The following is a 22171-nucleotide window of genomic DNA, read 5'->3' on the forward strand; positions in this document are numbered from 1 at the left end:
ATGAGTTTAGCAATGCTTTGCAACTTAATTCTGCACGTGGAGCACAGCAGCTGACTACTGGGAGAGAGGAAAACACCGTCCTTCCTGAACCAGGACACATGTTTTTGAATGATAAGATATGATAGTATTTTTGTTTCTGAATCAAAAGATGTAATACTGAGGGTTTACAGAAGCTAGGAACTCTGAAACCTCAGCCTAGGGAATAGCTGCAGTGAATGTGATTAACTGGATAAAGGGGAGCTCTACGCAGTGCAATTGAGGATGTCAGTGTTTACTTACTAATTGAAACGGGAGAGACAGAATTAAAAGCCTATGATTAGTAAGGCATGCCAATATCTTTAAGGACTAGCTACTATCTTTTCAAATGAATGTGCAGAGGAACACAGAGTTGGTTTTCTTGGTGAGAAATTATCCTATTTCTTCTACGTGACTTGTGTTAAAAGCAAAAGGTGAAATACAGAAGGCAAGCCTTCTGAAGAAATTATTCACTTTTTTTTTTTCCCCTAGGATATTGCACTTTAAAATAGAGGTTAGATTGAGTTCATATTTATTGAATATTTTGGTGGGAAGTATGAAAATACTCGCATTTGATTTTTTGTTTCATAGTAAATGTAAGTGTATTGGCAGAATATTAACAAAGGATACCAGATAAGAATAAAGTGGAAGTTTCACTAATAATGTGACCAGTCAGCTCTCTTTCTTCGTTCTCCATTTGTACATCTCCAGTGCTATTTTCAAATGTCATACCTTAATTTCTTTCCCTTCCACAAGGAGCTGCTTAAGAGCAGAGCATGTTCTTGACTACTGAGAACAACAACTCCGTTAATCAATTTTTTTTTAAAACAAACAAGTTTCTGTACATCAGTTCTGTTAAGTCACGATCAGATGTCACTGAAGTCCACCTGAATTTCCTACTTGATATACTTAATATTTACAATAAACGAATCAGGAGCTGTTGAGCATGCTGTATCAATGCTCCAGAGGACTTGAATCCTTACTGGACATGAAGTTTGATAAGTTAAACGCTGTGGGAATAAATCCTTCTCATTTTTTGTGGACTCAGAAAATTTCTTTTAGACTTTGTTCTCCTCCTTCAAAATTATTTATTTCCACTTAGTGAAGCAGAAGTATGTAGCTTATGAAATGCTCATGCTTCATAGTATGTAGTAAGACATCAAAATCTGATTATGGAAAAAAGGTCTCTTATAATATTTAAAAAAGATAAATTAGGTTTCTGATTTTGCATAATGCTGATTTATTTTGAAGTGTAACGCTATATGCTTTCACCCTTGCAGACTGATTCTTGTTTAGGAGATGAAAGATTGTATAAAATATAAAATTCTTGTATAATTTAAGCTACTTGATAATATACTATAGCCTTCCAGAATTCAGTTCCAAACACAAAGCATTGATTAAAAAAGGCATTTCAATAATTTAAAATTGTTCAATGCTGAGTATGATCAGAACCCTGATCACTGTCAAATAAAAGTACCTATAAAAAATTGAAGCAGGTGATTAATCTTAAATTGCTTTATGCTGTGCAAGCACAGAACTCCAATCACTTCCAGGCTGAAGAACTGAAATCTTTTTAAAATAGAAGTGTTTCAGTAAATTTAAATTGCTATACACAAGGAGAAAGGCCTTTAAATTATTTGGTGGTACTTTTTTTTTTTTCTTTTGAGTTTCTTATTTTTTTTGTACAACTAAAACAGCTTTATTTTTGTCAAAATGAAACAAAAAATTCTGGTTGTAGAAATCTGTAAAAAAATTCAACTAATCCCTGTTACAAATAGTAATGGGTAGGACATTCCATGATGAAATGCATATATCCTGGTGTAGGAATTCCCAGTGCTTTTATTGGTATATGGAGATCAGACAAAAATAAAATATAGCTCTATAAAGAAAATACTTAAACACTAGTATTCTTCTTTAGCCTGCCTTGCTGATGAAAAATAGATCTCTTCAGATCCCCCAGATCAGAACTGTGTTAGACCTTTCTACCTGGTCAGTTTAGACAGATGCAAAAGCATGTCCTTACATGCTTTCTGCCCAGGAATTTTAAACAAAGATGTGACGTTGACTTCTCTCAACTACTTTAATGACAATCATGTTTAGATGTGGATATAGGTTGCAAAAGCAAGATCCAAGGCAGCTATTTACACTTTTCACAGCCTTTCACGTGTTTTGTGTTTATTGCTTGTGTCTGTTGCCTGTTGAATCTCACGTGGAACGGATGATGGACTTGGTAAACACAGGTAATTATAGAACTAATCAATGTACTGAAAGTGCTGCCCACCATGTTAAGTGGGGAGGCTACAATAGCTTGATTTAAACTACGGACTTCAAAAGTAAATGTTATTTTATTGTATTCATGATGGAGTTTGGGGATACAACCATGCATGTGTCCTTATGCCTCAGGACTGACAGCTGTCCCTTCATGTAAAGAAAAAAAATAATCATTATGTTCTCATGGGTACGAATAATTTTCTATGATGATTGTTTCTACAACCATCCAAAAAAAGCCCTGAAATATTTAACAATGTCAATATTTCCCAGCAGCATCGTTCCTTGATGGATGAAAGAAAGTTGTACTTTAAAGAAATAAGAAATAGGTGTTCAATAGGGGTTACTTAAGGCATGCTCCAGTACTCCTGAGATCTCATTCTCAACGTGTCAAAGTTTTCTTTGACTTACTAATACATGTGGGGTCAATAGCTGTATCTTTTACATAAAAGATTTCATTCAGCTTTTAAATGGCAAGCAATTATGAGAGAGGTTTATAGACCAAGGTCTTGGTTTCATATTATTTATGTTCTAATTAATTTACCAGTCTGATCCACACCACCCCCCTCCCCTTCCCCTTGCCTCTTTGGCTACTAAGTGTTGATCTTTAATAGTTATCATGTTCCTAGGATTAATGGGTTTTATTTCTTTGGAAAGGTCATTCTTGATGTAATGTCACTGTTAACACAAGGGAGGCTGTAAGCTTTAGAGATTTTGCTTTATTGTGATTTGCTCAAAAATGTTCAACTACATGCTGTCTTTCCCCTGGGGCGAGCTTTCGCTAAACTCTTCTGAGTTAGTACAAGTTCTTTTAAATTTTAAATTTGTGTTCTTAAAATTCATTAAAAATACTCCTAAGTAGCAGCATGCACTGTCAAAAAGATCTGGGTCTTTTTTTTTATATATATATATAAAATCTATTTCTATTTATTTCTGGATGACTCTAGGAGCCTGAAAATGGTAAAATGAGCAGTGATAAAACAACTTGGGTCATATCATTAATTAAATTAATTAAAAACATGTATAGTCTCTTAATAATAAGGTACAGTTAACACTTCCTAGTAAAAGAACGTAAAATCACTTGAAAACCAGCATTGAGCAAGAAAATATGAAAGTGTACATACTTCTAATAATCAATTTTGGAATTGAGTTCTAGGCTGAAATAATGTTAATTATACTATAGATCCTCTGTATTTCGCAGTCACTGTTGAAACAATTTAAAATTATACATATATTTAAATATATATGTGCGATATAAGAATACATATATATTAAATATATTTTTCTCCATTTCATTCAAGTATCTTTCTTCCCCTCTTGTAGTTATCTCCAAGTTGATCAGTTACTGTCTTTCTGTTAGTTCTGACAACTTCTTGCAGTAGTTGATCAACCATCAAGTTTTACTGGGGATAGTGGTGCTTTATTTTGACTGGCTTTCCTTCCTGGAATTTCTGTTCTGTGGGTTGTGAGACAAAGGTAGAATAGGTAATATGTCTAAGTGTACTGTGTAGGATAACGGCAATGCTAATGACCTCTGCCTCTACATCTAATAAACTTTAACTACCACCTTCTTTCTTTTTGGTGGGCTATGTATTTATTCAATACGCTGGTTTAAGGCTTTCCTCTACCCTGGGGGCAAAAGTTAGTTTATAGGTGAGCAAGATTCTGGTTTGTATTTTGTTTTGTACTTTGATTTCTAAGCTCATTTCCTTCTTCTATAGTTATATATTGTGTGCATGATGTAACTATTTTGTCCTATAGTTAACTAAAAAGGTATTTCTTAAACTTATTTTATATCCTGAAATTATTTATGTCCCTAAACTTTACCAAATGGAAAAAAAAAGCATACACCTCTTTATTTCCTGCAGCTGTTAAATATGACATGTAGTACTGTATGCCACCAGCTTTCACTTACAGTGCTTTTTGGTCTGGTTTTGTGAGATTGTATAAACCTTATTCTCTTATTGCTTAACGATGTTTCTCATGATTCCCTCTTATAACACTTGGAACCACTGAGCAGTTTCACTTACAGTTGGTAGGCTGAGCTGTGTTGAGTTTATAGGAGTTTTGTGAAAGTGGGAAGCTGATGAGAAGACAAATGTGTTGTCATACTCATTGAAAGAAAGATTCAGATGACTGACAAGCCCTCTCCTTACCAAAAGAGAAACCACCTATGAGCTTATTTGTTTGTTTTTTAAATGGAAATCAATAGGAAGCTAGTCTTTAGAGCTATTTAACGCTATCGTACTACTATTGCCCAGTATGATTTGTAGTAAAGGAAAAATGTGTCATGTGCAGATAACTGTGCAAAAAATTGTCTATAGCTTGTTCTACAGAATATATGGCCCTTTTTCCTGTATAAGTCAAATAAAAGCATGTCAAAATAGGTAGACAGGGCTGCATTTGGCTTCTTGCCTTGTGGCAATTTCTCAAATTATATTATGAGTCTTCAGATGTTAGGCTGCTTGTAGTTTTGGTTTTTGGTGTCCGTCCCCCTCCCGTCCCGTCCCCCCCCCCCCCCAATACCCTTGCTGGAATCAAGTGATTTACCTGAAAGTATCAATTTTTTTAAAAATCTTGCATTCGTGACTGTTTAGGAGAAGGTCAGAAAATGTTCAACAAATGTTTTCTTGAAACTGAAAACCAGACGTTTTCACTTGTCCTTATGCTTTTGAGATCTGGGCGTTGGTTCCCCTTTTTTTTAACATTTCAAGGTGATAGCACTGTGTATGTGTTTAATACTCAAATCCATGTTGTTCTTTGAAAGATTGTTTTCAGTGATCTCATTTTCAGTTTTAGCTTACCAGCGCAAAAGACAGATGTTCAGTGCTTTATACTATAACTTTGTGGAACATAAAGAAAAAGATAGGTGGAAGGTTGCACTTTTTTTGATAATGATCATACTGTTGGGAAATTAAACATGTATCATATTCCTTATAGTTTCCAGCCATCCTATCAAAAAAACACTATCTGCTGTAAGAAATATGATCTTAATTTTTTCTCTAATGGCTTTTGCCACATCAGAGTTTTCTTGTGTGGAATAACGACTCTGCCCCTTGCAACTGCATGTGAAGGGTTATAAATATGGTTAAACAAATCTTAATTTATTTCCTGATTTTAAAACCAGAGATCCATATTTTCATTCATCTAAGCATTTAGTTGAGTCGTTACTGCTGGAAAATAGGATCAACCTGTTTATTGCATTAGGTGATAAATAACTAAAATGTTTGTTACAAGCAGATCTTTGAACAGGTACATTGTTGTAATGCAGTTTAGGTTTCAGTAATACCATACCTTGCAGTATAACCAGATCAGAACTCTGACTTTCAATGTTTCTTTTTTATGCCTCTTTCACTGGTACAGGAGTGCTATTGAATGGCTTATTTGCATTATTCTGTGCCCTGTAAAATGAATTTATTATGCAGCTTCTGTAAATAGGCTAACCAGTTGTAATCTCATTCCAGTGGTATATGGGTTTCAGCAAAATACGATTACTTTTTTTTTCATAATGTTTAAAAATAAACAAACAAACAAAAAAACCCAACCCTTGGAGACCAGACTGTCCTTTTCTCTGAGGAGCCTTATTTGTTAAATGATGTTAATAAACATGATGGGTAGGTATTTACTACTTAAATACATTTTATTAAACGTGAAAATCCTTGATGAACCAGGATGGTAGTTATTGCCTGGATTACAAAAACCTGAACGATGTTCAGATACTTCTGTGTAGATAAAAAGTTGATCCTGCGCTGTGAGCCATATGGGTACAAGCCATCTTGAGCCTGCAAACCATTATGTATTGGCAAATCCTGAGTATCAGCTAATAAGCTCTGTTGAGAGGGAAGGTTAAGCTTGGGCTCGGCACTGTAAAGATGTTTTCCACTTGTGAGCAGAGTTGGTTCCCATCTGGTCACAAAGGGCATAGATTTAACAATGCATGAGGGTATGCATCTGTGTTTGTATTTCATAAAGATTAATCCTGACCATTTGCAAAAGCTGCTTAACATTGTTGTAGCTAAATGGAGGCAGCATCTCTGTCCTTGTCAAATGTTTCAGCTCTTTGAGTGTTGGTTAATTTTAGAATAATTGCGATCCATCAGTATGACAAGACTTTAAAAAGGAAAAAGAGAATTTTAGGAAGCATTAGGCAACATATTTTGGGCTTAAAGAAATACTAATACCACTTACCAGACCCTGGAGAAAGGTAATCTGGAATTCTTTGTGTATTTTGCACATGTGCAAACTTAAGCAGACACAATGAAAGGTTACCAAGATGATCAAAGGAATTTATCCTGGTAGGAGGAGATTGAAAGAGCTTGGTTTGCCTAGTCTAATAAATTGAAGACTTAGAAAGGAGAAAGGTTAATTAAGTTATGAGGCAAGACTTGTACGAGAATAAATGGCTGTAAATTGACCACGAACAAATTTATTTTGAAAGCAACTAAAAGACCATCAGAATAAGGGTCTAGAATTGAGGAATGCAAGAATTGCTTATGATCAAGACCAAGTAATCCAGCAAGAAGATTGTACGTTGTCCCTGCTTGTGACACCAGAGGTGGTTCCTTCAGGCCCATGTAAGGCTTTTCTTGGTTCCCAAGTCAAGCGAACTCTAAGGTAGCACAAGTTCTGATGCATGGAAGATGTGTCAGTAAGGGTTTATTAAAAAACCCTTAATTTTAGAGTGCAGTTTCATGACAGCTTCACCAGATGGTGATGTGGACTGTGATGGTCACACACCCGACCATGCTTTTCCAGGTACATTATTCTGTGGGCACTGGCTTTCGCAGAGCTACCCGGTGACTTGATTGCAGAAGCAGCTGTGACTGGAAGAAAAACAAAGAGTAGTTGGTTTACGGGCAGGGCAGTGCCTGGGGAGAGAGGGATTATCACAACTCTGGTTTCAAATTGGGGTGCTGTGGAAGTGCTCTCATATTTTCTAGTACACCTCATATTATCCTTTACTCAAAGCAATGTGGACTCCGGAGTTAGTTTGGCTCAGAACAGCCCTTATCTTAACTAACTGATAGTACCTCTTCCCAAGATGTTGAATTTCAGAAGGAAAGTAGTTGTTTATTCAGACACAAGTGCTGGCAAACTGCTTCTTGAGTAACTTAAGTTTTCCAGTGTCATGGAAGATCCACACTTTTAACTGAATATGTGATAGAATTCCTATACTAAATGTACATCCACAAGGAATGTTCTCATAATAAAAAAGCTCCTGTGCTAGATAGAATCACAAAAAAGTTTGTAATTTTTTGTTTCCAGTTAACGGATGCCTACCGCAGTCACAATGCTTAGTGACAGGAGAACTGAATTCATTTGAGCCAATAAAATCATTCTAATTTGCATTTTCATAGCCCACTCTTCAGTACTCCAAGTGTGACTTTCACTTTTAGGACAGAGCTATGTGGTAAATGGATATATAGGCCCTTTAAAAGAATATTTATCATCCTTGAAGAATCTTAGTGCCAAATCTTAATAGCATTTCTAACAAAAATGACTGGAATTCACTATCAGATTTATAGGGAGAGCTGCAGAGATTGGGAATACTCTTTTTTTTTCCTGAACTTCCTTCCTAATAATAAAAAAAAAAGATGTTAAAGCCTAAAACAGTGAAAAATTTCCCTCCAAAATTAAAATATTGAATAAAAAATCTCCAAATTGTAGTTCTCTAGAAATGAAATTAATGCAAAAGAATTGTGTGTTTTGTTTAATTTAGTTACTTTCAGAGATAAATAATTCAACGTACCTTTATGCAATGTTAAAATGCCTTTGTTAATTATACCCACCAGAGAATAAGTTATTCAGGCTTTTGAGTTGGGTTTTTTTTCTGTTCCAATTGATGTTAAAAAATACAAACAAGGAGAACTTCATGTCCAGTCTGTATGTTATTTGATGGAACAATTGCCTTAGGACCTGCTGACACGCTAATTGGAGTCCACATAATGCAGAATCAGAACCTTACTTAAAGTGGTGCTCTCTCCATTCTGTTTCAGTATCCCTCTGTTAATTTCATTTAACTCATTTAAATCTTAAGTAAAAACCCTTAAGATCAGCTAATAGGTCTTACTGACTTCAGTGAAGGCAAGATTTCATCATCTCTCTGCAAACTGCTGTGACTGTGCGTTGCACATTACTTGCTTTTCTTCTCTGGTGGCTTCCTCCCTACCCATTTCTGTGGGTCTAGTGTTGCAGCACCTGAAGACAGAAAAAGGTTTTAAAAGGTTTTAAGATTCAAAGATCTTGCTCTGCATGACAAAAATATTTTGGCATGTGCAACTTAATTCAGTGTCGGTGGTTCTCATTATTCTGATTACTTTTTTTCCTTCTCAGTTCTCAGTTTTTAGGATTGCTGTATTTTATAAAAATATCTGAAGTTTTCGTATGCAAAAAAGCAAATTTCTAGGTTTTGTGTTTCCAGAGAAAAGCTCAGAAGCATAAATTTTCAATACTTGCTTCCAAGTGAATGAGTCACATGATTAAAAAAAAAAATACCCAAAACCACACTTAAAAAAAAAAACAAACCACAAACCCATCAAAAAATCCCCAAAAGCCCATTTGCCCCCCAGAAATGCCGAACCAAACCCCTCGTTTCTTTGGAAGTGACTCATAATTTTTGTACTTTTAAGATTATTGCTATTAGAATTGAGTGTGGTTTCTATTTTAGCTCTTTTATGGGCTTTTATGTTGGTTTGTTTGCATTTCAAATTACTTTTCTGGAGTCAAAGATAGAATGTGGTCCTACAGAATATTGCTCTATGAAATGAGATTTGTTTGCGTTTATTGTGTGTAAAATTCATGTCTGGGCAGATGGTTTTCACAGGTGTCTGAGCCATTTACATCTCTAAATAAAGCCTTGCACAAGGATGAATTTCACACCATAAGAATGTGTGTGAAATGCAATTAATATTCTGAAGCTTGCATTTTTGTGCTAGTTGATGTCATACAGGTAGGGTTAATGAAGATATGAGTGTTTTACAGTAAAAAATGAGACAATTATTTTCCAGAGTGAGCATGTGACCAATCTAACCTGAATGGAGTTGCTTCATGTACTGAAACTTGGAGAGTCAACAAGGACATCAAGATTTTGAAATTCTTTAGAAGGTGATTTCAGAGACTAACTTTCCGTCACCAGTAGAGGAGGTAGAAGAACCCTGGCTTTTGAGATCTGGTAATACCCAAAAGTACTTTAACATCAGAGGCTTTAGTAATTTCCTCTGCAGTATGGTATAAAATTGCTGTCCTCTTTTGCTTTTCAATCCACATTCTATCTGAGCAGCTTTCAGTGCAAATGCTGAGGTCAGTCAAGGTCACCAGCATGGGTGTGCTGTTTTATTAACTAAAAAAAAAAGGTGTTTCATAGGATTGATACCTCATCAGTAGTTTAGTCCTAGCCCAGTGACCAAACTTTCACAGGAGCCATCTGAACTGGTGACATTTCCTTATAGTGACTGGTAATAAATTCAGAAAGACAAATTGTCAGGATATTAAAAATGAGTCTTCGCTCTGTACATTTCTGCAAAGCAGTAGGTTATGAAAAATTTTGATTCTGCATGTCAGTGAATATAGGATCTGTAGGTCTGAGGAGTCATGACTCTCTGGTTTGCTTTTCAAACTTCTACCCCTTTAGATTTTCATGAGCAAAAGATGTTTGCTGTGTAGTTGTCATTCATTTGAGAATGTGGCTTTTTAATTAGTAGTGGCTGAAGGATCCTTTTATACTAATTGCTCAGTACTTACCTGACTATATATGAGAACAATATTTATGTATTCTGAATTCTACATATATGACATTTCAACATTATTTTTAGTGTCTTTACCTGAAGTCTTTCTTTAGACAGCTATCAGCCCATAACACCTTTTATTATACCCCAAAATATTAAAACCTACGTGGTGCTTAAATTCAGTATGTATTCTGCTTTCAAGAACATTCTCTTTGCCTTCAACGTATACCTGCTTAGTTTATGTTTTTTCAAGGTATTTTTAAAGACTTCTTTTCCCAAACTGAAGAACCTCAACAGAACTTATTTTAATGAGATAGACATTTAGTTCAACAGAAGAAGTTTCTTCATGAGAAAAAATAATTATCTTTTAAAAGCACAATTATTCTTTTAATTTGTTAAAAACTCTCAGTGTGGTGACAAATTTAACATTTCGTCTGACATGTTGAGAAGAAGAAAGTGCCTGGAATTGCACAAGTAGAATAAAATGTTCCATTTCACAGCAAGGCCAAGCCTGAGTCTTGTAATTATTTCAAAGGGAGTAAAGGTCATTTTCTATTTGCTACATCTGTATTGTGCGAGGCTTCTGTATCAGGCTTACAGAAGTTAACTCATGACCTATTTAGATTGCCCAGATTTCAAAGTCAACTTATACTGTCACAAATCTGATAAAGTAGACTTATTCCTTTCTCTGAGGATCTAGATGCTGTCCAAAGCAGGCTCTTTATTTATTGCTTGTACTATAGTTTGTAAAACAAGAGTTTCAACTTTAAGATGGCAGTAGGTGGGAGATCAGAACATGATTTGCCTCTTACTAGCTATGTTAATAATGCGGGGGAAGAGTTGTTTGTAGTTAATTTTCAGTATGCATTGCTTGGGCTATTTTTCTGTTGTGAACTTATATAACTGCTTGGGTTGTTGCTTGCGTCTTGGAATCGGAAGAATTTTCCTTCTGCTGTGACTGCGGGTTTTTTTGCATAGTTATTCAGTAACACCATGAGTCAGAAAGGCAGGTATTTTAAAAATGCACCTGTGCACACAGAAAATGTGTGCAGAAAATGCACGCATGCCTGCTTTTCTGCGCATGTGACCATTTAAATGCATATAAGTCTATTTTCTTTTTATAATTGGTAATCAAGTTATATGCACAGTTTTGAGGGCAGGCTCCAAATATGTCAGTACGCATTTGCAGATGTCTCATTCTGGAAGACTGAAGGGGACAGATCCAATTCTCAACACCCCGTAGAGTCCAGCATCTGCAATGAAATCAATGTAGCAATGTTGATAATTGAATGAAGGATTAGGCACTCTGTTTTTAAGCCTTTGTAAGACAGGAGGTGGTTATGTGGATATATAGAAGTGAATAGTAGTCAAGTGCATTCCACCTTGCTTGATGTATTGCTTCAAGTTTTTCTCTTCTTTCTTGGTTAATCCTTCAAAGGCACAAACAGAGCAGATCAGGATGGAAGGCAAAGGCGTCCATCTGCTGCGTTTGACTACCACCAGCTTAATTGTCATGAAATATTCTGGCTGTTTCTCACAGCCTGCTAGCACTTCTAGCCAAGCTTTTATAGCAAATGTCAGTGACATGAAACAAATGATCCAGCAGTTGGTTTCAATAAGAATTAACCAGGCTAGGTGGGGGTGTTGCTGTCTTTGGTTTTTACAAATGGGTTCACATAAAACTTCATAGCGAGCGTGAAGTGAAAACTTACAGTGAGAGTCAAACACTGGAACAGGCTTCTCAGGGACACGGTGGAATCACCATCCCTGGAAGTTTTTGAGAAATGCCTAATGTGTTGCTTTGAGGCATGGTTTAGTGGTGGGTTTGGTAGTCCTAGGTTAACAGTTGGACTTGATGATCTTAAGGGTCTTTTCTAACCTAAATTTTATGATTCGGTAAGTGCGTGAAGGGAGAGAGCAGATATGTGTTGCTCTGTTTAGCGAATGGACTGTGAGTGCTGGTTAAGAGGGAAACATGCCAATGTTAAGGTTTTGTAGGACATCTCTCTAGGATCAGGATCAACATACCTAGATGATAATGTGGTGGAGATAAAATTTAGAAATGTCTGAGATGCTGCTATTGGGTTGTGAGAAGTGAGAGTGCGTGCAGTTGAGAATGTCACCTGAGCTGGTGAAGGAGAAGGGAGAGGGGAGAAATTGTTCTTGCTTTACAACTGAAGAGCTTTATTTGCAAAATTTTAATCATGTGTTGAGGATGTCTTGAGTAAATAGTCATTTGTGCGGGGCCACTTGAGTTTTAGAATGAATATCATTCAGAATCACTGTGTCTGACCGTTTTCTTCTTAGTCATTGTGTGCCCCCTCAACCTATTTTTTTCTTCGGCCATCCAACAAGCAGCAGATTGGCCATAATACCGTTGAGATCAGAGTACTAGCCAAAAGTCAGGTTTTGAAAAACACCCTTGGAGGTTCTGAAGCAGAAAGTACTTTTGGAAATACAATTACACATAAATAGGTTGAAAAAAATAGCTTTTCCTAGTTTTGAACTTGCCTCCTTTTGCCTCTCTCTTTAACCTTTTAAACTTTTTAGTATTTTTCTTTTTTGCTGCCTCTTTCTTGAGCATCCTTACCCCCATGCTCTCATTTAAAAGCTGCCAAGAAAAATAGCCTTTCAGATTTTTGTCTCTATTCAGGGACAGAACACAAAACCTCAGAGACTGAGATTAGCATTGTACCTATTTCCAACCAATTTTATTTTGCTTTTAAGCTTACTCTTGCTAAGGTGTTCATGTGGTGGCAGGCATCTTTGACCATGTACTAACAGTGACACAAACTGTACTCAACTCTAACCTTCAGATCCACCTCCGCTATAACGCACACATTTCATTTTCAGCCTTCCCTTGGTGTAAATGAGCTTTTTATTACAGGGGAAACAGACAAACTGTGGCTCAGATGGGGGGCTGGGGGGGATACGGAAAGCAACACTTCACATTTGTTAGCAAAGAAGTTCTTTTTAAAGGAAACTTTTCTTTTTCCTGTGAAACTTCATCCTTGTATAAAGAATTCCTTCTGTAACTTGGTGATCAACTTTCTGCAACTAGGTCTTAAAAAACTAACTTATCAATTATTTAAATAAACTTAAATGTGCTCAATTCAAGCACGTATTTAAGCCTAACTGTATTCACCTGTGATTTTTAGAAGCAACGTTACATCCTACGTTTTCAAAAAGACTGATAATATCCTTTATTGGCAGTCTGAACTGAACCTAACCTTGAAAGTTGTTACTATTTTGTAATTTCCATGCCAGCCCACATATATAAAAGCAAAAACCTTACATAAAAAAATGTTTAGCAAGATTTTAAGGGGAAGCGTGATGTGATGGATATTTTGTTTTATGAGTGTGGAGCCTAATGTTTTGTTTTATGAGCACTGAGCCTAAACCAAGTATCATTCCCAGAAGCCGACTGGTGGATGAATGAGTGGATGTTAAAAGTCCATTTCCTTTTTTTTTCTCCTCAGGTTCTGCTGCTTGCCTGTGCAGAAGACTTAGAATGTGTCCCTGGATTCCAGCGAAAGATTTTTTATATTGAACAGCCATTTGAATTCACAGAGGACCAGCCAGTTCTGAACCGTATGTTATTTTCATGTATTATTATTGTGCAAAAATCAGAATTGTTTGTGTATTCATATTGCTCCTGCCATTTATCAGAAAACTTTTTTTTTGTACAGAGGATTTTCAATATTTGATTTTGTCTGGATTCCCCTGCATTAATCCCATATCTCTACAGACATTACTCTGTTCCATGTATTAGACAAGACAAAATACTATCTATAATAATTTATGACAATATGAATATTGAAAAAACTTAAAATCACCCTCTATTTTAGAAAGTAAATTTACTTTGTTTTTTCTGTCTTTCCTATAATCTTGGAAATCAGGGCTTTGCTATCAGCATTTCACTATTACTTTATCTCTGCAACTCAGATTTAGAAATTTATATCTTAAAAGTTTCCTTCAAAGCTGGTGCATGTCCAATTCTTTACACCAAATTCTTTAAACCAAAGGAGATTTAACTGTCTTTCAGTCCCGGTGTTAGTTCATTCAAATTTGTGAGCAAGTGTTAAAACTTGTTCGTTCAGGTCTGTGGCTTTGGGCCTTCAGGTCTGTCAGACTAAGATAGTACCTTACCTAATGGCCAATGATTTTTGAAGACAAAGATACTGAGTGCTGCAATTCTTCAAAACTTCCAAACATGCCAGGACTTCTGCATATAATACATATTAACAAAAATTTCTCTATCATGCTTGGTTTCTTGCTGTTAGGCCAAGAATTTTTATAGTTGCACAGCACCTACACTACTACATACAGTATCTAGATCCTACAATGTGGTGATACATAGTAATAGGTTGGTGAAATCAAGAAATGCAGAACAGTATTACTCATTAAATGCTTACATTTCTCTGTTCCCTCCAGATATTACTGCTACGTATTGATATATTTTTGCTGTTATGTATGTTTGGATGAAATTGTAATCTATGCGTGCTCGTTTTAAAATAGCACTAACTTTTCAAAATGTAATGTTGGAATTAGTTGCCAGAGTCTGTTGAAATTACTTTAAGTCACTCGGCCTTTAACAGGTGTTAAAATAAACCTTTAGGATAACATTTTTAGTCTAAGCATTTTGTTAAGTTACTTATTCAGCGCTGATTTTTCAGAGAAAATTTGGATGATAAGTAGTAATGCTGTTCAGAGATGTGAGATTGTTACTCAGTTTAGAAGAGAGATTTCAAACTTTTAATTTCTTTAGGCATTTTTTTTTAAAATTCTTATTTTAAAAAGTTGATAAATATATCATTCCTACATGTTTAAAAGTAGGAATTCTTAGGTTCTGGGAAATACAGTAGATTTAATAAGCACGAGATGTTGAAGACTTATGTAAAGAAAAGTAATATTAGATGTTAGTTTTAAGTTGAATAAAATAACCTTTGTAGTATTCTTTGGCTGCTTCAGAACTTTGAGGCTGTAGTCTGTCTGGCCAGATGTCCTGATTTGTGCTTGTCCTCCCAGACACCAAAATGATGAGTTGGTCAAGCCAAAGTTGACTGGGCTGCTTTGTGGTCACCTACCAAATTGCACTGGTGTGAAACTAGCACAATAATTAAGACGTTGTCATTAATAAGACTTCATCATTAATGGGGGAAGGGGGGGAGAGGTTGGGGAGAAAGGAGCATGAGATTTAGAAATGCCTGGAAACAATCTTCAAAATTAAATTATTTTGATAAGCAGACACTAAATTGGCCTAATATGTAATGTTCAACAAAGGCAGCCTGTCAATGTGTGATTCTAGTTAATTCAATCACTCAAACACGATGTCCTTCATGCAGCAGCATTAAACCTCTGCACAGTTTCTTCATTTTAGCTGTCAACAGAATTAATATTTTTAATTGTTTGTTTTAATATGCTTTGTATGCTCTTGCATTTTTTTATACCTACTACCAAAGAGTGGTGTAATTTAGCAGTTGTGCTGCAACGTGAGGCTTACCAGGGCTATGTAAATTAATAAGGCAAATATGCAAAGTAGGCCTATAGCAGTGATTGTGTTTGTAGTCCTCCATTCTTTTCTGAAGTGTAATAGAAGGGAGGTTTTTTATTTGTCAGTTTAAACAAGGACTTACTGTATATGTCTTTGCTAGTATCTCCCTTGTGATTAGATATAGGTTATGGCTGCTGCTTGTGTATTTATTACTTCTACATACAGCAATGTTAAATATATCCTACATCTACTAATGGGAAGAAGGAAGAGAAGTGCGAATTGAGGGTACAGAATTTTATGTTATTTCTTATTCTGATTTGTACCAATTCATATCAAATCCTACTTATAAGCTGGCTGTAACAGTTACATCAGTTGTGTATGTATACCCTCCTTCCCGTTAGTTTCAGTGGGATTCTGTTGCTATTTCTTAGCTTTTATCACATTGTGCTCAGGCTGAACTGCTGGGATTTTTTTATTTACCATTGTGTCTCACTTAACTGCAATCTCTAGACTTGGGCTACTTTATTTTCCTAATTCTGTAATTTATTCTCCCTGATTTTGAGGGGTGGTTTTTTTTTTTTTTTTTCCTCATCAGACCTCTATCTCCTTATAACTTCTTTTCAATGATTTAAACAAAATCAGGCATTGCCATCCTATTTTTGGTCTGACCAGTTCTTTTCCCTGAGTGCCATTTTCTTAAACCAGATGTTTTCTTGTTGTAGTGGGAGAGGTTTCAGAGCCACTTTCTGAAATACTAGAGGGTCTGTCCACAGAACTGTTGCTTTAACAAGCAATTGCATTACTGGATTTTTCTTCCTCAGGTTGGTTTTTTTTATTATTTATTATATACCTAGGACTACCTTCCACAATCAAACAGAGAAGATAATAAAGTGGTAGTTGACAGCATTTAATTACAGGTTTTACACCTTTCTGAAATATTTGTGGCCATGAAATGCTTCCCCATCAGAAAGCTTGTCTTTGGCAAGGCTGACAGGTCACTGGTAGTGACAGTGCTCTGTCATGCCAGGCTGATAGAAAGTTCCTAATCAGACTCATCAAATGTGGAAATGTAATTGTGTTACATTAATCATGTTTATATTTAACATACACAAGTCTTGGCTTTTGGGGGTATTTTTAATTGACAATTAATCAAATAGTGCACTTGAAAAATTGAGGCAATTAACATAAAGGCGTTAGGTGACGTGTTGTGCATACTAAACTGGAGAATACATTGCGAGTGATTTAAATGTCAAAACAAAGGAAGTTTTGACCCTTACTTGAAAAGCTTTAATTTGGATGTTAATTAATGGCTGACCTCTTCTGTCTCTTGCGTGATAGATTGCATGTTTCAGAGCTTCGGCTGCTTCAACATTGGGGCTTTGTCTATCCGCATTTGGGTACTTTTTTTATTCTGTGGATTTTAACACAGAATTTTCTATTCAACCATATTGAAAACCTTTGTTCAATCACATGATGGGAAATGTATCAGTCTGCTTATCATTAATGCTTAAAAGCAGTTCCTGTGTTGTCTAGCAAAGCTGTAGCATCCAAGAAGGTTTTCTTTGTTCAAACTGAATGATGCCTGTGGAAAGATCAGAGGGGACCATTCCTACCATTACAATATCATGTCACAGTGCCAACCACATGCATGTCAAAACATTTCCTATTGATTGTCAGATGATGCCGTGTAAGATCGCTGATTTATCGCATCCCCTCTTCCCGCTGATTACTATGCCATTTGACTGTACAGGTGGCCTTTTTCTGCGACTGTTTCATGCTATTAATACCACTGCTGTTACTCTTGTTTATTCTGATCCTTACAGTATGCATTATCACACACACCTGATCCATCTCCCACTGCTTCACTTCCTCTTGCATAAAGCCAAGGTGGCAGCCCAATTCAACATACTGTAATATGTCAGACCCTCTGTGGGTTTTAACATGAGGTTTACATGTTGGTGTTAGCTCTTCATGCTGAATTTTGCAGGTTTGGAGTAATTTGAACTAGAGGTGGTAGTTGTAGTTTGCAAAAGAACATGTTCAAGTGAGGTAAGATTTTTGGCTTAGTAATTTCTTGCAGGGAAAACTAGACTTCTGGGTAATAGCTGCATAACTGGATTTTTCATCTATTAAGGTGTACATATCTGTAATACATAGTTGTGACTTTTCAAAATAAAGAAGTCTTTAATGCATTTTGAATTCTACAAACATCTTAAAATTACTTTCATTTCTTGCAATCACTTGCTATGTTAAGAAATGTACTTTATAGAAAATGTTGAAAAATTACTTGGTTCCTGTGTTTGGCATGTGGTAGCAGGTTCTGCAGAAATACGTCTCAACTTTTCTACCCAGATAGTGGAATGCTTTTTATACTCTAAAATATATCGTTATGTGCACATGTTTAGAACTTGAATATCAGAGCTTCAGTTCTAACACTTGGATACGTGATTAAGATCAGGCAATCTGGGACATTTTTATGCCATGTGGACAGAATTATTGGTCAGGATTTGAAGCCAGACATTAGAGATACCTCTTAATCACATTGTTCCCTTTTAAATGGCTTAGGAAGCCAAACTCACGTTACTAAAATTCCAGAAAATATCTGGGGCTATGGAAAATGGTTGCAAAATTGTGCAAATAATTTTGAAGTGGGAGTTTGGGAACTTTACAACACGTTCATGGGGGCAGAGTGAGGAAGATCTTCAAAGGGAAAATCCTTTTGCACTTAAAAACCTGAGGCACTGCGTTTTAATCTAAATTTGATGCCTAAATCTTGCACAGAAGGAGAAAGTTGTCTGCATGTCTCTTGCAAATATGTATGGTAACTAAGAAATATAGAATATCTCAGATGTGTCTCTGAATAGATGTATGCAGATTGATGTTGCGACATAACAGAATATCGTATCATATGTTAAACAGCTTTCACACATGATTAAAGCAAAAAAAATTGGGGAAAAAATGGTTGTTGAGTGCCAGGGGGTCAGACAGTTGCCTTTCAAACAGTGCATGTCAGCTTATTAACAGGACCCAAAGGGAAATGAGTTAAAAACAGACTGCTTGATTTATTATGTATATACATTTAATTAAACCTTTTTTGAAAAGGTAGGATGTTAGATAGAACAATGTGAAAGAACAATTTAGTATGTGATAAACATCTTCAGGGCTAAGTTAAAATCTCTCAGGGATGTAGCCGGCTGTTGTAGAGGAACGGAGGGAAAGTCTTATATGTTTCGTGAAACTTCCTCCTGACGTTACAATTCCATGGTGGAGGAAATGAAGATCTAAATCCAGGATGTGTATTGCCTGTTTTGTTGGGAAAAGCTGTGCAACCCTGGGTTAAAAAATCCCAAACAAACAAAAAAAACCCAACAATCCTACACAAACTTATCTGTTTTGCAGATTTTTTTAAAATACTTGTAGACTTTGGTTGGCTGAAGCACGCCAGCTGTTCTTCTAATAGTCTAAATCAATGACCAACTGCTCAGTATTAGTAGGATGAGTCGCTTGCTAAGTGCAGTGCAACCCTTGTATTAATAATGTCCCCAGGTGCTTCAATGGAAGACTTCTCTGTTCGTTTCCAGTTGGCAATTCCAAACCAGAAAAAATCAGATGAACTAAGCTATTACTCCCTAAGTGATTAACAATGCAAGCCAAGAGGCAGCCTCCTTCTCTGCAGGTGCATAAACATGTGGAAAGGCCAAAATCTGCCTTTTAGGAAAATGTAGGTAGCTTTGCTTTGGAGAAACTCAGCAGGCAAATAATCTGATGCTAATTGGTTATGGCTGACAAAATGTATCAGGGTTGTCTTCCTGAGGAAATGAGGGGTAGGGGCACATGACTTCTGGCTGGAGTTTATTGCTGGGGTCATTCTGAAGAGGCTACAGCATCAGCCCAGCTTTGTCAGGAGGAAGCTGCTGTCCGTATCTGACAAACAGATGCAGCACAAATTACTACATGCTGAGACATTAATGCGTTTCTGTAGTACGTAGCTTTGTATTTTCCCAGACAGCATTTCTGACAGGACTTTTAATTTGAGGATCTTAGGAAAGCACCTTTCAAAAGAATGATGGCTAGCTAACCTTTTTCATTACATTTCAAAGTGCAGTGTGGACATTTAGCAAGAATTAATGGGAGTATATGAGGTTAAATCTTCCTTTAAACATAGAATCTCATTTAAGTTAATGATACCTTAAAGCATGCAAGTATCCTTGGAAATAATCGTAGATGTAGTTCACAATTAATTCTTAGCTTTTAGGATTTCTCTCTGATAATCTAAATCATATTATAACTTTTCTAATGTAATTACACTTATGCTTCAAGTTGCAGTTTTTCTTTCCCTCTGCTTACTCTAAAGCAGTCTTTCCTGGACAGAGCGATCTATCTGTACGCATCAGCTCTTGTCTGCTTTAATGGACACATCTCCTTTTTACATAGCTTTCATGGCATGTGATCTCTGTCTCGCTTTGAGAGTAATTAACACTAACAGTAAACTCATAAAGTCTTTCAGAAATTTATTAGATTGTGTGCTGCTTTTTTTTTTTTTTTTTCCCCTAGCTGGAGACTAGTGTTCCTGCTTCTGTCTTATGTCTCTGCTCAGCTTATCTACTCAAATTCTTTCCTCTAGAGAAGGAGGGGAAAAAAATGTAACTTTTTATGGAATGATTCTGAAAACCCTGGTCATTTTGCAATGACTTTGTGTCTATATTTGTGTGCCTTGTACCTACTGCTTCTTCTTGGGCAGACAAGTGAAGCTGTAGACAGTGGAGTGAATGCATGTCATGTTCTGTGATGTGAATATTAACTTAAATGTTTGTGTTCTGGGTTGTTTTTTTGTTTTTTTTTTTTATCCTGAAAAAATATCAACCCTGGTGATTGGTAGGATTCGCTGAAATAAGAAATTGGCTGGAGAAAGCCTTGCCTGAAAGGGATTATCTTTAACAAAAATATGAAATTTCTTCACAAAGATTTCTTTTTAACCAGGGTGAGAATGAAACTGAGAGCCCTGGGAAGGCCTAAAAGATGATTCCTATAGTGGTCAGGGTATTGCTTTTTAGGCAGGAGCTCCATTTTCAATACTGGCTTTGATTTGTTTCCTTTCTTCTAAAAAATATCAGTGCAACTTTCTCTTGGCTGTGGAGAGAACTGAAGCAGAACTGAGGGACCTTTAAAGAAGGAAGCAAAATGGAGGCAATACCAGAGCAGCTTAGAGGTAGCCCATAACAAGAGAGTCAACAGTGAAGTTGTAGCCAGCATTGGTATATCTTTGACACTTTGTAAACACTTGCTAGCAAGTACCAGAGCTTAAATGCTGCCTAGAGTGAAGCAAATGATAATCTAATTGATGCGTGGGACTGATCTGCAGTCAGGGATCCAGGTTAAATTTACTGAAGGGTAAATTGCAAATCTCTGATATCCTGTATCAACAGTAGTGTGAACAGTTTGGCTAGACCTAGGTTTATACATACTGAGTTGTCCTGTCTTGCAATTTTTGCCAAAATGCTGAAAAGTAGGTTGTAGAAAACGGGTGCATTTTTAATTTTAGTTTTATTTATATCTATAATGAGAATATTTTTATATTATCTGCTAACCATACTAAGAAACATTATATAAATGTATTCAGGTACATGGGCTTTGTTCACCTTCTTTTGTGTGATGGTGAACTAGCGGCAAAATGTGCTCTGGCTTGCTAGAAAACCATATTGTCTGGTTACAACTAGGAATCCTGCAGACTTTATTTAGCTGAAATTTTAATTACAGTGCCAGCTCTCAACTCCTATAATAAAACAGTAGGGAGAACACTATAATTTGACCTTTATAAAACATTAACACCAACTTATACAAAAATATAACTTCCAACTTCAAAGAATAAATACAGTGGGAGGCAGAATTCAAGGAATTATGAAAATAATGTGCATATAATACTTAGGGGGAAAATATGAAAATACACTAGTGTGGACATCACAGTTGGTGTGTTCAGTTTCCTGTATCCTTCTTCTGGTCCTTATACAAAAATGCTGCACAGTTAGCAGAAGAATATTTTCATGGTTTTATCATGTCTTAGGGAAAGCAGTGCTGCTGCGAGGCTTAGAATAAAGGATACTATACTAACCATATGGGAAATTTTGATGTATCAAATCAGCTTGTTTCTTTCCCCAGAAGAGTCAATTCCCGAAACTTCAGGTGCCCACTCATTCTGAGTATTTTCTTGTCACTCTTCCGTGTCCTCTGCCTTGCTGTATTCCCTAGAGGGGGAGAGTCTCAAACCAGTCAGCTGTTGTGAATTGTACCCTGGACCCAGTGCTCCTTGCTCCTGCCGAGACACACAGAAGAATGAGGTGGGGATCAAGAGGAGAGATGGAGTATGGTCTATGCCTGAGTTGCATGGCAATGTCAGTAACAGCACTATTGGAACAGAAATGGGTGATGGTACTGGCTCCTAGCTGTGTACAGCACCCTAAAGGGCACAAATACGAACACATTTTGGCTTGGCTCTGGCTTAAACCAGTCCCTGAGTCACAGTGTGGCAGCTCACAGGATTTTGCAGTTCTGTTGCTGTGGAGAAGTGATTGAGTGTGCTCCACAACTTCCATTGCCTTTAATACCATTCAAAACATAGTTTAATCAATTTTACTCTTTTTCTGTGAAACTGAATTGAAACTGTAAACATAAG

General features: G+C 36.3%; 1 protein-coding gene across 2 annotated transcripts in view; it reads left to right on the plus strand.

Moving 5' to 3' along the window:
- Positions 1–22171, plus strand: part of CDH13 (cadherin 13) — a 508729-nt gene that overhangs the window by 84920 nt on the left and 401638 nt on the right. For both annotated transcript variants that reach the window (XM_005432359.3, XM_027803288.2), the window contains exon 2: positions 13487–13598. In XM_005432359.3, coding sequence (XP_005432416.1) covers positions 13487–13598 — 112 coding nt within the window. The remainder of the gene's footprint in view (positions 1–13486; positions 13599–22171) is intronic.

The sequence above is a fragment of the Falco cherrug genome, chromosome 14 (assembly GCF_023634085.1).
Source record: "Falco cherrug isolate bFalChe1 chromosome 14, bFalChe1.pri, whole genome shotgun sequence".
Taxonomy (NCBI): Eukaryota; Metazoa; Chordata; class Aves; order Falconiformes; family Falconidae; genus Falco; species Falco cherrug.